The 15,142-nt window shown below is 41.0% G+C and overlaps 1 protein-coding gene across 3 annotated transcripts in view; it reads right to left on the bottom strand.

The window, feature by feature from the left end:
- The window catches only part of RAB11FIP3 (RAB11 family interacting protein 3), a 166,621-nt gene that overhangs the window by 36,657 nt on the left and 114,822 nt on the right, over nucleotides 1–15,142 (bottom strand). For 2 of the 3 annotated variants that reach the window (XM_090023284.1, XM_090023285.1), the window contains exons 4-5: nucleotides 9,663–9,850; nucleotides 6,004–6,177 (exon numbers count right to left, since the gene is read on the bottom strand). In XM_090023284.1, coding sequence (XP_089879410.1) covers nucleotides 6,004–6,177; nucleotides 9,663–9,850 — 362 coding nt within the window. Of the gene's footprint in view, nucleotides 1–1,032; nucleotides 1,168–6,003; nucleotides 6,178–9,662; nucleotides 9,851–15,142 lie in introns of all 3 variants that reach the window. The other variant, XM_090023283.1, reaches the window with a different exon arrangement.

Below are 15,142 nucleotides of genomic sequence, written 5' to 3'. Positions count from 1 at the left end.
TGAGCATCCCTGCTGTAACTCTAGTAACAAAGTAAAAGCAGTGGAAAAAGGTGGGGAGGCAACCTATGGCATGACAAATGGTAGACTTGTTTGGGTATGGGAGAAGAAACAAGTCAATATTTACTACTAATGTTAATTTTTTCAGTCCTCCTACCCAACAGACTGTAGGGTGACAGTTTGAACTGAGAAATCAATCCCCACTCATATCAAGTAGGGAAAAAAAAGCTATGGGCTGTTAAATTTGAGCAGTTAAACCCATAAATCAATTCACTCCCGAAGTGCATGACAGCCTACATTTTTACTCCACTAGTGATACAGAAAACAGAATATAAGGCAAGGAAGCAACTAGTATACCAATAGGAAGATGCTAAGCAAGGGCTCTAGGCCATATTAGGACTTTTCTTCAAATTACTATGGAGCTTGTAGTTTGCACAGAACAGAAGATGCCTCAAGTTTCAGAATGTAAGTGTCACACAGAGTAAAATGCACAGCATTCAAGATAGCCACTGCAGCAGGATGAAGGATTGAGTCCACCCAGCCCAAGACTTGAATGTGGGGCTGTAGATTAGCCTAGTATCACTCAGCATTATAAATCAAAGCCACAAGGTGTTTCCTCCAAGTGACAGAAATACTGTACATGGCAAATTTAAGATATGAATTCAGTCTTAAGGACTCTACTAAGCTCAGTGTGGTAATGAAGTGCTGCATTCACTTAACAGTCAACAGTACATGCAAAATGACTGATTAGAATAGAATGGAAGATTCCCATTGTCAGTTAGCTTTTTCTCCTTTCATATTTCAGATCAATAGGACTTTGTTTAGCTTCCATTAAGGCAAAGGGCAAAGACTTAAAATCTGAAGAGGCTTAAAAGGCTTTGATATCAACTGCTTTGCCCATTCATATTGGTTCTTTTGGGATGAAGAAATCAAGCCACCTAATTCAGTAAGCAAGGGATTTGTAGTACAATGAGAGCCTCCCCTTCTGCTTGAGAAATATCAAACATTGAAAATGCCACATACAACCCCAATTACCTATTCATTTCAAGATCATTCAGGCGAGCAGAAAGATCCTCAAGGCGGTTGATGTGTTTGTGGCACTGGCTACAGTAAAACTCAAATGCCTCATCTGTGATAAAGTTGTGCAGTTTCGCAGCGAGTGGATTGGCGCTAGAGAAATCACAAGTGTCATTTTAACAGGACAGAACAGATCGATCTGATTTAGTTTGTGGCTTCCACAAGTTACATGGGTGTTTGAAGGCAAGAGCTGGTAGTAGATCAGGTTTTCAATGCAAGATCTACAATAAATCATTCTGAGGCAAGTGCAACTGCAAATATTAAGTCCAAATATCACTGAATTCTTAGAAGTGCAACTGAATCACTATTTTCTTGGACCTGCTAGGTCAATGTACTCTACTGCAAGCAAATAATGATTTCCAGCTTCCTGAATGGGAATTATGCCCACTTACAACACAGTGGAATTTGGTACTTTGACTTATTGCTGACACCTTGGTCTCTTTGGTTGGTCATAATTACTTTCCATTCTAAAAACAGAATTGCACTGTCACCCTCTTGCCCTACAATAAACGGACAGGACTTCTATTTTAGAAAGCTCAGGTTTCAAAGAAACTTTAATAAAAATAAGGTCAGAGGGCTTAAGCTTTGTACCACTTCAATGTTAATTTTTCTTTTTAAACTTACGAGTGCATAAATGCTGGCAGAGTCAGCTTTGCTCTTCTGCTGCAGAGGGACTAGGAAATGTGAGGTCTAAAATTGTTAGTGTTGGGCTATTACAAAAGGTGACTCAGCTTTTGCCCAAGTGACCCATGCAAAATCCACATTGCTAAGGAGTTCAGTGACACTTAGCAAATCAGGCTTTTTCAGGACATTGGCTAAAGTTACTATTAGTTTGAGTTACTATTAGTTTGATTAAAAGATTTTGAACAGCAAAATGTATATACATTGTGGGATAGACATATACTGCACAGTCTGTCGCAGTGGAACCCACTTCTGGAAGCCAGAAACTTTAAACTACAGGGAGGTTAACAGTGGGGGAAAACAAGAAGACATAGAAGTTTAATTGAAAAGAGACATAGGTAAGGGATGTGAGCATTCAGAAACAAGATTAAGACACATGAAAAGACCAGTCAACCATAAAGCATAGATTAACACTGTTGTCAAAATGGCCTGCAGGCTGAGAGGTACTTAGTACCCAGAATACCCAGTGAAGTAACTGGGAGGTATTACAGAGACTCAGGCTCTGCACATTTTCTTCTACTGACTTCAAGGAGCCTCTCTCAAAACAAGGCCTGTGAGTTTCAAATGCTGTTGTCTACAGTATTCAACTTCCTTCAGTATATAATTAGATGTCATGGAGCTTTGTTGTTAAGCATCTCTGAATTATTAAAGCAAATTTTATTTGGGCAATGAAATTCTGAATTTCTACTCCCCCTAGGGCTGATTTTGTTTTGCAAAAACCATTATTCAGCAGCAGTTACTACAATTGCTATTGCTTTGCAGAATGGTTTGACAGCAGTGCTCAGAACAAGGGAAATACCCATTCCAACAGAAATGAATGTTCAATTGTAGTTTCAAACTTTTTAAAACCAGAAATAAAATAGTTTATTTAGAGAAGTGTGTGCCTCTGAAGTTTTAGCTCAGGCATCTGATCTCAAGTGGAAGTTCCAGAGATGTATTTCTCATTAATATAAGCTGTAAGATGCACAAGTTATATAAAAATATACATATATTCACTTGGGTAGGGGTGTCACTTTATCTTATAAGTTTCCTAGATTCCCAACCTTAGCTAAAAAAGGCAGCTTATGAAAATGGGAATACCTCATTAGCCAACAAGGGCGTAAAAATGTCCACAGGATTGGGTCTGCAATACCAATGCTTTATGGGTAGTAGCTGTAATATTTTAAATATATTCCAAACAGCAAAGTTAAACACGATTTTCCCTACCAGTTGGGTAGGTGAAGACCATTGATCTTTAACCTCATTACACACCCAAGAAATCCAAATAATCCTGTTTAACAACACAGGTGTCATATACCATTACTTCCATAATCACACTGCTCCCCCCCCCACCAATCTTACAGAACACTATTTTTTTGTTTTGTAATTTTTTTCAGTATTTGCAGCAGAAAGCATGTTACTAGACAAGAAAAAGGAGCATAGGAAGAACCTTTAAATTTCAGTTCCCATTCATTTTTTAGCAATGACTGTTTCAGTGAAACTCTTCTGTTACTGCATTAATGCACCCAAAGAGATGGTAGGATCCCAGTGCAGGTTTGTCACAAATGCAAAACAATGAAAGTTTCAATACCACATAGTGGTAGTCTGACTAGTCTTTAGGTACAAGTCTTCCTGAAATGGACTAGAAAGCATTAGTGTTACTCTTGCAATTTAGAAAAGCTAGTAACACAGAATGTGTAGACATGATTGTTTATAAATTCAAACTGGCTCTTAAATCAAGCAGCTCAGAACAAGAAAATCCACTACCAACTAGTACACCTTCCAGTTCAGTCAAAAATATAGCACAACTTTACTAAACCTTTTTTATGTCAGAACATATTTAAGAAATTAGCACATTTTCTGAAAAATTCTAATATAATAAAGGGCTTCGTCTGTTTGTCTGTCCGTAATGCTTTTAGTCAACTGCGCGTGCAATGCTGAGAGGGCGGGTGATGATTGGCTGTGCGGGCCCAGGCTGCACAGGCCCAAGTTTGAGCCACTGCCGGGAAAGTTTGTGGAGGTGGCGAATACGTCCCCAAACCTCCCTGCCTGACAGTGAAGGAGGGTGTCACGGTGGTGGTGCCCCCCCGCCACCTACCCCGATCGCCCCTAGAACAGTTGGCAGGAAGGGAGAGACAGGAAGCAGGGAGGGAGGGGGTCATGGTGGCAGCTGTTGTCAGGGTCAGGTGGCAGAGCGGTAGGGGAGCGGGAAGGGGCCCCCCCCCCAACAACAGCCAGCAGGAAGGGGGATGCTGCATGGGCCCGGGTGGGCACAAGGTCGGGGAGGTCATGGAGGCGGCTGTTGTCGGGACTGGGTGACAGGGAAGGAAGGAAGGGAACAGCCAGCAGGGAAGGGAGGGAAGGCAAAGGGAAGCCCTGCTGCGAGGTGGAGTTGGGGGGGGGGGGGGGGGGGGGGGGGGGAGCAGCCTCCACGCGGGAGGCTGGAGAAGGCAGTGGCAGAGGGAGTCTCTTTACATGGCCGGCCCTGAAGGGTGAGCGGGGGGCGGGGGGGCACGTAAACACTCCCTAAAATTCATCATTCTTGACAGACAATTAGCTAGTCTCTAAATAAAGAGCTTAAAAAATGTACACAAAATTATCAGCCAAGAGAGGTGCAAACATACTCTTGTGGCACATTAAAGGTAAAGGAAACCTTTTTTAAATAGCATCTTCTCTCAACATTTAGGTACTTCTGTGACTTTTAGTCTAATCTCTCTCCCTAACAAGCCCCTCTAACAGGTGTACAGACTAGTAGTGAAAGACAGCTGAATAAACTACATCTTCCTTCAGCAGAAGACGCTGTGATGCAGAATCTTAAGGGAATCAAAACACAGGGTATATTCAGAGCTACAGCGATTCATGAATAAAACCGAATATTTCTTTGCAAGTGTTTGAGATAGCTTCCAGGCAAACATTTACAATTCAAGTTTCATTTTGGGGTACAGAATGTGTAATAGTGCAAAAGTAGACAGACAAACGGGACGCACCTCTCATTACTGTGTTTGTTAGAGATGAAAAAATGATCTACATGCCATTCTCCCAAAGGCTGAGTGTGCATGAAAAAGAAAAAGAAGTGCCCCATTCTCTGTGGGTGGTCAAAAGCCTGTTGTCCTCCTGTGTGCAAGCCCTAGGATGGCAAGTCCAGTTCCCAGGGTTAATGAAATAAAAACTGCTAAACTCACCAGTTAAACAAAGCATCAGTGCTTTTCATTGCAACTAAACTATGTGCATGTGAATTTCACAATAATTTATCCCTTCTCAGATCAATGGAATCCTGGATTGCCTAAGTTTTATTAAGGCTTTGGGAAACTCCAACACAGACAGAAAGTTGGACAGTTCAAAAAGGGTTTTTACAACTGCAAAGGCGACACTACTGAAGAAACACGTTTGTGCTAGAATAGGCATCACTACCCCCGAGGGAGAAAAAACCCATTGTGTTATTTTTTTTATCACAAATTTAGATCTATTGTGTTGGTCATTGCTGATATATATTTCCATTTCACACAAGTAATTTATCAAGAGAAAATACTGGCTTCTGGTTGGTTAAGTCACACTACAAGTTTTTTGTTTGTTTGTTTGTTTGTTTTTATCACAATGGTCAGATGCAAAGGGTCAGCATCAAGGAGCTCTTCTGGACTGTTACTCTGGTTTTCCAGCTGCATTAATAATGATAGGGCAAGTGACTCGTCCATAATCACATACTGCTTATTCAGTCAGCCCAGTAAGTAGTTTGATACCAGCACCATTTTTGTTCCCAGCCATTTCTTCCACTGTGCTACATCACTGCCTCCTTGCAACCTTATTTGTACTTGCTGGAAGAGCAGAGGGCTATATCAACTAGTGCAAGCTGAGTATCACATGCAAGTCACAAAAGTAAAATTTCTGAATCAAGGAATCAGCAAAAAGCTGGGGTGTCAATTTTCTCTAACAAAGTTTTGGTATTAAAACACACTTCTCATAGGAAAGGAAACATGACATTTTTTCCTGATGCATGTGAAATTAGACTATTTTTTCCAGCTGTTGCTGGAGCTATATGCACCTTTGATTAAGAGTGATGAGTTATTGCTCAAAAAAGTCTAGGCAACAGATATTCAACTTCTAAAAGTGACTAACAAGTTCTGCTCCAATGTGTCAGGACTCCTTCTTGTGAGCCATTTTGATGTATAATACCAAAAAAAAAAGGAAACCACACATGCACAAACCCTGGATAAAGACTCATAATCAAAAGGAAATGAGATTTAACATTGCCAGTACTGGGTTCACTGTTACCTGGGAGAAAGAAAAGAGGAGCCGCTAAAGCTGCTTTCCCCGTTACACAGGCTGTCTGAGAACAGATCTGCTTCATTCCCTTCTCCGTAATCCTCAAAGTGTTCCTCCCCACTAATTACTGTAACGATGGAGTGATTGAGGTCTGAGCTCAAGGGTAGGTCATGTGGGTGGGATCTATCGGAGCAAATAGTAAAAAGAAAGGTGTTAGCATGTTGCCAAGGCAGTCGCCATTCCCATCCTGTGCATTACACCCACATTTCCAATTGTTCTTTGTTACATGCCAACTTGGTATGAAAGGCTAGTTCTTGCAACTAGTGGCAATATGATTTGTAGGGCATTTTAAACTCCAAAATGTGCAACACATTTGTTCTACAAGCTTAGCATGTACACATCAAAATGGGCATAAAATACGTTTCTATGATACAAACCTGTCTCCCAGCTGCAACATGAAAATTTGGCACAACAAAATTGGTGAAACACTGTATAATTTGGTTCAAAAATACATCTAAGACATGCTCAGCAAGTTGGGCAGAGAACACAAAGCTTAATGATTCTTGAATGAACATCAACTATTTTTTAAAATTACAGCCAACCTACACATGAGGCTGTTATTTCATTTAGTGTTGTGTAATCCTATTAAGTCCAGTACTAGTGTTTAAAATTGTAACCCCTCAGTGACACAGATCCTAGCTTTTTACACAAGGCAGCTATTCAAAACATTAATAAAGTTTTCTTTAAATTAGTTGGTAACAAAGAGCTGCTTCTATTTCCACTTTAAAAATGTTTTAAGCACTCCTAAAAAACTGGAGGCACTCCTGCTTTTTTATGTGGTATTAACATCACATACACAACCACAGTCTGTTACACATTATTCAGCCCTCATCTAAACAGGCAACAGATTCATCATTGATATGCCATTGCTTCATTCAATTCATGTAGGACATGCAGGTGATCAAGTCATTAAAAATGTCTTGTTTTACATAACACCTTTAGTCTCCAAAGTATTTTATAAACATGAATTCTTTTCATGCACGTGCACATAATGTTGTAATATCTGGCTATACTCTAATGCAGAGATTTTAATGAAATGCTAGAAAAAAAAAATATTGTAAGAACCAAGTAGCGGAGAAAATCTAGTATAGCCAACTTTGGTTTTATGCTACACTGCAACTTACACGAACCGAGTGAAGAAAAAACCCTCAGATACTACTGTGCTTTTTAGAATTTCAAGGCCAAACAGAAGTCACGTGATCTAAGAATTCCAATGTACGTGGGAAATGCCCTCCTATTGTATTATCTTCTTGCAGTAAAGAGTTGCATTGACCCAACAATAATATTAAATCTAATGAAAAAATACACATACACACACTTTTTTTCATTAGATTTAATATACGAGACTTCAGCCTCATTTTGCAGAAAATGAGAAAAATACGAATGAGGAGTATGGTTGAATCTGACATCAGATAAAAACAGCTTCAACTTCCTGGAAAACTGCCCATCTTCCTACATACTAAGTTATATCTGTAACCAGGTCCATCAAAACAGTGATGCTCCCAAACTTCTGCCTTCATAGGAATCTCTTACCAAACGAGGTACATGCCTGAGCAGAGACTGGCTGGTTCTGATACTCAGGGCACTGTCTTCAACATTAAGTGGAAGACATCAAGAAGACTCTGGACAAAGTGCACAGGCAGAGCCAGAAAAGAAGATGAAAAATATTAAAATGCAGACAGGGGTGGGGAAAGAAAGGTATACTAAAAAAACCTCTAAACCTGGTATCCTAGATATGCAGATCCACTTAACGACAGAGGACCTATTCAAGGACTGTGTTTAAAACAGATCCCTGCACCAATTCATGAAGACCTACTTGAACTGAAGACTTGAAGACCTAAAGCCACAATAACCTTTACCAGAAACAGCTTAAGTAGTTGCTTTCATTCACGCAAACTAACCTAGGTACTTAAGATCTTTAATGGCAAATGCCTAAAAAATAACCTTTAAAATTCAGTGCAAGTCTGGCTAAAAGAGCTAGGTTTAATGAGATTTGTAGGGAGGGATCCATGGAAGCTCACTGGAACTTTGAAACAATTCTCTCAGTGCTCTGTCTCATTGCCCCAAACCCTCCAGACTGCAAATCAGACCAAGTATGGATTCTTCTATGCAATCTGCAATTTTTTAGCTTCTTTTCACATTCTAACTCAAAGCACGGAACTATTTGATTTTATGAAATCCCCATCTATTTAATGCATGAAGTTCTAATCATCCAATCTCCTGTCTTCTTACTTGAAACAAAGCACTTTAAAAAGAGACTTCCAATTCCCCCATTTTTACATTTATTTTTTCTAGTTGCAATTTAATTTTAAAAAAAAGCCTAAGAAAAGGATTGTATACCTACAGGCAGGTAAGTCCAAGATATGTCATTTTTCCATCAGGCCGAGGGGAATGTACACAGGCTGGCATGTTTTGTTGCCTCTCCTTGATATAACCAGCACTGTTTGGTGGTCTTGCAGCTCAGAAACTGATTATATACGGAGAGTTAATAATCACTGAGCTGAATATTCTTTGTCAAAGAAAGCACAGCCAGCTAATCTCATTTCTTCTATAATCCATACGGCTGCTAACAGCAAGCACCCTTTCAACCCCAGTTCAGACTGCCCAGAAACTTTTAGTCCTCTCCCACTCCCTAGCATCCACAGGAGCACTTGAGGGGAAAGGAAAGCTGCCCCCAGCAGCTTTGCAAGTGAAGTAACAGACTTAACTAAGGAAAAAATTAGAATGCCGGTTTGGAGACCTCTGGGCTCAGCTGACCTGCTTCTCACTTGTACAGTGGATATGTTACTTAATAGTTTTTAACTGATAAAAGTTTAAACAAATCTTTCAAAAGGAACTGAAGTCATTTCCATTGGCACGGTCATTATAGCTTTCTAATTCTCCCCTACGCTCTACATTGGCATCTTTCTTTTTTTTTCTTCTCCCATCCCCAAAACAACCTTCACAGTAGCCTTTGTGGAGGAAGCAAGGGAAGCACAGCGGTTCTTCCAAAAGAATGTCTGTGTTGCTCTAGCAACCATATGGAGGAATGTTTAATCAATGCAAGTACATTTTTGGACAAAAGTCATTAAAATTGGAATTCAGGTTGTTAACAAATTTATTTGCAATTTAAGATGGAGGGGAAAATTGAAGATGTAAATTTCCACTCATGTTCAAAGAAACCCAACACTAAATATATTGCTTCATATGCAATGTTGAACATTTTATTTCATTCTGTTAAGCCCTGTATGATGTGTAAGAACACAGGACCTGAACAGGTAGAAAATAATAACTGTAACACAAGGAGCTGTTAAAGAGTAAAGAACTAAGAAGTGTACAAGTGGCAACTGTGAGTATCCATTCCAAAAGGATTACTTCACCAAATTCAAAAGAAATGCAGAGTACTAACTTTCCAGAATACAGAACTCTTGCACAAAGTTACCAGTGCTAAGAAAACACCATTTTTAAAGCTGGAAAGATTAATTATTTTCTCACTAGAAATTCAGATCAAAAGGCAACTCGCTCTTCGTGGAGTTGTGTTTGCTTTATGCCAGTAGCAAATTTGGCCCCATTGCAGCAATTCACCTCCTTCTCTCACACATACTTAATCAGAAATGGTCAACACTGACCCGTTCTCTGGTTCCTCTATAGCATCTGTGAACTCCGAGTGCACCGTGGAATCAATAGCACTGTCTGTTTCAACTTCATCATGCATCTCGTGATGTACTAGTGTGCTGGTGTCCTCGTCCGTGAAGGTTTCACACTCGCTGTAAGTGCTCTCTGACCCCATGTAGGCACTGTCAGTCACCTCATTTGCCTGTTATAGGAATACAGCAACAAAGAAAGAAACCTATTAGCAAGTCTTTCACTTGGCTTTGTACAGAACAAGAACATCTGAGATGCATTCTAATTGGTTACAGGATGAATTTTACTTTTAAAAAATATTTTAAAAAATGCTCCCTTCCTCCACCTCCCAACCATGCTAGAAACTGTAAATCCTGCCCAGGTGTGCCATTATGCACGGTTGATAAATTACCTACATCTCCCTCATGAGCCATATGGGAAATGACCAAATAATTTCACCAACATAAACAGTTTGGGGCTGTCTAACAGAACCAGAGATGTGGGGTGGAAAATTTTCCAGTGCTTTATTTTTCCTGTGGGAAATTTTCCAATTCTAAAAATTCACAGTTTCATAAAATTCATTAGTAACAATGAATGGATGCCAATACAATATTAGGCAAGCTTGGCAGTTTCAAAGTTGTAATTAATGTTTCTCAGGTGATTATCCCTAGGAAGTGTGAGACAGTATACATATATATTTTATTGATTTGTAAAAAGGAGGGTAAATACACTCAAATAATAATCCAAACCAAAAATCAAGTTATGAATTCACCTAATTGGCTGTGCAGGTCAAATCAAAAATCAAAGCTAAAATTTTTACTTTATCTCAGACTGCAAGTGAAAGCAAAACCAAAACTAAAACTGTGATTAATTTTTGTTTCACTTTCAATTCAAACACACAGAGCAGTGTCTCATCTCTTTTCTTGAGTTGGGGAAGCTGGAAGTGTTTGCATAAGGTCTGATAGCTTTTTTAATGCTTTTGGTTTGAAGTAGTCATAATAATGCCTAATCAGAAAAAAAATCTAGTGTGTTGCATCATTATAGTGAAGTTCAAGCCACTCAAGAAAGAACAAAGTTGGTAGATGTAAATATTGCGGGCAGGACTATGTTAACAAAGCAACAAGAATGAAGGCAAATTTAATAACATGTAGAAACTGTCCTGAAAGAGTACAAGCCATATACAGAAAGTTAATACAACAGTGGTGGAAAAGTCTACTTCAGGAATCCTATACAAGGAAACACATGAATATGTTAAACAAACACACAATATAGACTAGCATCTATATTGTTTTAAGACATGATAAATTTTAAAAGTTGTTAATGCAACTCTGGACTATTATCTATTTAAAATAATTGTATCCTGATTTTCTGTTTGCACTAAGCACCCAAAGTGGCTTAGGCTTAACAATATATTTTTTTAAATTATGCATTAGATAAATAGTTAACTATTTTTCAACCCAGCAGAGTGAGCTTAGTCCTCTGGCCAATAGCAGAGGCCAGACTATACTTCCCTTTGGCTCTGCAGTCCCAGGGCAACAAAGCAGCAAGTGGAGTAGCAGTGTTTTTTCTGGCAGGGAGGGGGGAAGCAAGCTCCCTTCTCCTTCCAATGGATGAAGACAGACTAGAATAAGCTAAAATAAAAATCTTTCCCCCCTTTTGTTGCAGGAACTTGGTAGCTCAAGTGAAATAGCAGATTTGCAAGAAATGGAAAATGGAAATGTTGAGCTACCAGGTCTGGGGGAAGCAGCAGCAGGATCCTCACCTTCAAGATCACGGTCACCAGATATGTGATCCAGCACAACCACATCACCATCCATCACTGCACTGGGGAGGAGGCTCTTCTCAGCCAGACTGGCTGACCTGCTGGACCTGGTTTTAAACTAAGCCTGCTGGGGGATGGGGAGGACTACTGCCACAGCAATCCCAGTAGGCAACTTTTGCAAATCCAGCAGGCTAAGGCACTTAAGGGGACCCACCCCTACCCCAGCCCTGGAACGATGTGAAGGGAAGGCAAGGCCCTCGATGGGACACTTACATGCCTGTACACCAATGCCAGGAGCTTGGGGAATAAACAGGAGGAACTGGTCCTCCTGCTAAAGAAGAATGACTATGATCTCATAGGGATAACGGAGACCTGGTGGGACTCCACCTTTGACTGGGCCACAGGTACATACCCTATACAGGAGAGATTGTGTGGACAAAATGGGTGAGGGTGTAGGTCTCTACGTCAAGGAAAGCTACACATCCCTGCAAGCCAACATTGGCACCCAGGGTGGATGACTGGAGACTCTCTGGGTTAAAAATCTGTGATGAATATGTCACACGGGACACAATGGTGGAAGTCTACTACAGACCTCCTAGACAGGATCAAGAGCTCAGCCAAGAATTTGCCAGGGAACTGGCTGAGGCTGCATGGTTGTCAGGAGAGACTTCAGCTACCCAAACATCTTGTGGGAAGAACACTCAGCCAAATTCGAATGGTCACAAAGTTTCCTCATGTGCGTGGATGAGCTCCATCTGATTCAAGAAGTCTATGGATCGACAAGAGGCAAAGCGCTGCTCAACCTGGTACTGGCAACAGGGGATGACTTAATCAGTGACCTAATGATCAAAGGGAAGCTGGGAGACAGCAACTGTGAGCTGATCACCTTCACCATCTGCCATAAAGCTGGCAAGCCAGTCAGGAATGCTGAAGTCCTCGACTTCAGGAAAACTGGCTGACAAGTTCAGGAGACTTTTTGGCAAGATCCTAAGGGACCATGACACAAAGGGGAGGGGAGTTCAGGATGAGTGGTTGCTCCTCAAGAGACCAATCCTGGAAGCACAAGCAATATCTATGCCATCTCGGAGAAAGGCAGCAAAAGGGCACAGCAGCTCCCTTGGTTCTGCAGGGAACTAGCGGACCTCCTGCATCTAAAAAGAAAGACCTATAAAAGGATGGAAGATTGGATCCAACTCAAAAGAGAAGTATTCTGCGCTGGTCCAGACCTGTATGGAACGAACCAGGAAAGCCAAGGCTGCAACTGAACTCCAACTAGCTACATGTATCAAGGACAATAAAAAGTCCTTTTTTAGATATGTGGGGAGCCAGAGGAAAAGCAAAGGTAACATTGGACCCCTGCTAAACCATATGGGACAACAGACAACCAATGTCCAGAAAGAAGCCAACCTGCTTAATGGGTTCTTTGTGTCGGTTTTTCACCAGCCCCAAGGGATGGCCCTGCTTAATATGGTATGAGACGGCCAGGGTGAGGGAGAGTTGTTACCCTTCATCAATGTACACCATGCGAGGGAACACCTTGAGAGGCTGGACACCTTCACGTCAGCTGGCCCAGACAGTTTACACCCCAGGATACTTAAGGAGCTGGCAAGCATCGTAGCTCAGCCAGTGGCACAGATGTTTGAGAACTCGTAGCACTCAGGAGAAGTACCCAAAGATTGGAAGACCAGTGTGGTGCCTATCTTCAACAAAGGGAGGAAAGTGGATCCAGGGAACTACAGGCCCACCAAGACCTCTATTTTGGGGAAGGTCTTAGAAAAAATTATCAAAGACACCATTCTTGACAAACTGGCTGATGGCAACATCCTGAGGGATAGCCAGGATGGGTTTGTTGTGGGTAGATCTTGCCTGACCAAATCTCATCTCCTTCTATGACCAGGTGACACATCACTTGGACAAGGGAGAAGAGATTGACATCATGTATCTTGATTTTAAAAAAGCCTTTGATCTGGTATCCCATGATCATCTCATAGAAAAAAACTGGCCAACTGCAGCCTCAGCTACATCAGTCCACTGGCTGGGGAATTGGCTCTGAGGTTGGACCCAGAGAGTGGTAGTTGATGGAAGTCAATTGTCGTGGTGCGCAGTGACCAGTGAGGTCCCCCAAGGTTCTGTCCTGGGGCATATACTCTTTAACATCTTCATTAATGATGTGGCCATTGGAGTTAAAAGCGGACCAGCCAAGTTCACTGATGACACCAAACTTTGGGGCAAAACATCCACACCAGAGACAGGAGGGTGATCCAGGCTGACCTGGACAGGCTCAGCAAATGGGTGGACGAGAACCTGATGGTGTTTAACACCGTAAAATGCAAGGCTCTCCACCTTGGGAGGAAAACCCTGCAGCACCCTTATAGACTCGGCAGTGCTATACTGGCTAGCACTACGGAAGAAAGAGGCTTGAGGGTCATCACTGACCACAAGATGAACATGAGCCTGCAATGTGATGCTGCAGCTAGTAAAGTGAGCAAAACGCTGGCTTGCATCCATAGATGCTTCTCAAGCAAATCCCGGGATGTCATTCTCCCATTCTACTCGGCCTTGGCGAGCGCATAGATGGAGTACTGCATCCAATTCTATGAGTAGCTGTTCAAGACAGTCAAGCTTTTTGTCAAGCTTTGTGGACAAAATGTCAAAAGAAGATCAAGAAAAAGCAGATGAGACATTAGCTCAAGCTATATCTGCGAGTGGTACACCTCTTCCCATAATTGAAAATCTATACTGGAAGGAACATTTCAAACTAATTCACTCATCATACGAAAGCTATCATCACGTTATCACTTATCACACTCTCTCTTAGAGAGTATGACGGAGTTCAAACAATGGTTATTCAAAGGATTGGTCAAGCAGAATAAGTGTCTCTTATATCAGATGGATGGACTTATATACAAGGTAATTTTTTTTATTGGACATTATGTTAGTAACACCTGAACCAATATTCCTGAAGGCAATTGCTACCAAATCTTCTCATCATACAGGTGAATACATAGCCAATTTTTTAAGTGAAGAGATTGACAGTGCAGGTCCCTCCAGGGTACAAGCCCTTGTAACTGATAATGCAAGTAGCATGAAAGCTGCAAGGCAAATATTAAAGGCAAATTATCCTCATTTAATAGTATTTGGCTGTATTGCTTGGTGGTTGAATCTTTTGGCAAAGGACAGAGTAAGTGTGAATACAATGAAGATAATATTGGAAAACCGCAAAGTGACTGTGAAGGTATTCAGCCATCATCGTATTGTTAATCAGACTTCGAAGAAATTACAGAAAAAGAAACAGGGGAAGGAAAATGCACTTTTATTGCCAGGTGAAACTAGATGGAGCTTAGCTACAAAGTGTTTACGTAGTGAGAGTGCTTCAATAGATGATGCAGTATCCCAGACTATTCCCATGAACATTTGGAGGCAGATTCTCGACAACAATGTGTTCTGGGTTCAAGTTCAAGGAGCATTCACTTTGCTACTACCAGTTTCAGTATCTGTGAAGAAACTTCAAGGAGATGCACCAAGCCTTTCAAATATTCCAGAGATATTCAGACAACAGAATGAAAATCTAATTGAGTTTTTGTCTTCTTCACCTCTATCCAAAAAAGAAATCAAACCAATGTTTACTAAGAGATCTGAGTTTTGCTCTCATCCAATTTATCTGCCAGCAAATCTTTTGGATCCTCAACACAGAGGACAACATTTATCAGAAGATGAATTATC

Source organism: Crocodylus siamensis, chromosome 12, assembly GCF_052110815.1.
Source record: "Crocodylus siamensis isolate JL-2025a chromosome 12, ASM5211081v1, whole genome shotgun sequence".
In the NCBI taxonomy this organism is placed as follows: Eukaryota; Metazoa; Chordata; order Crocodylia; family Crocodylidae; genus Crocodylus; species Crocodylus siamensis.
Note: the sequence above shows the minus strand (reverse complement) of the source record. Positions and strands in the feature narration are given on the sequence as shown.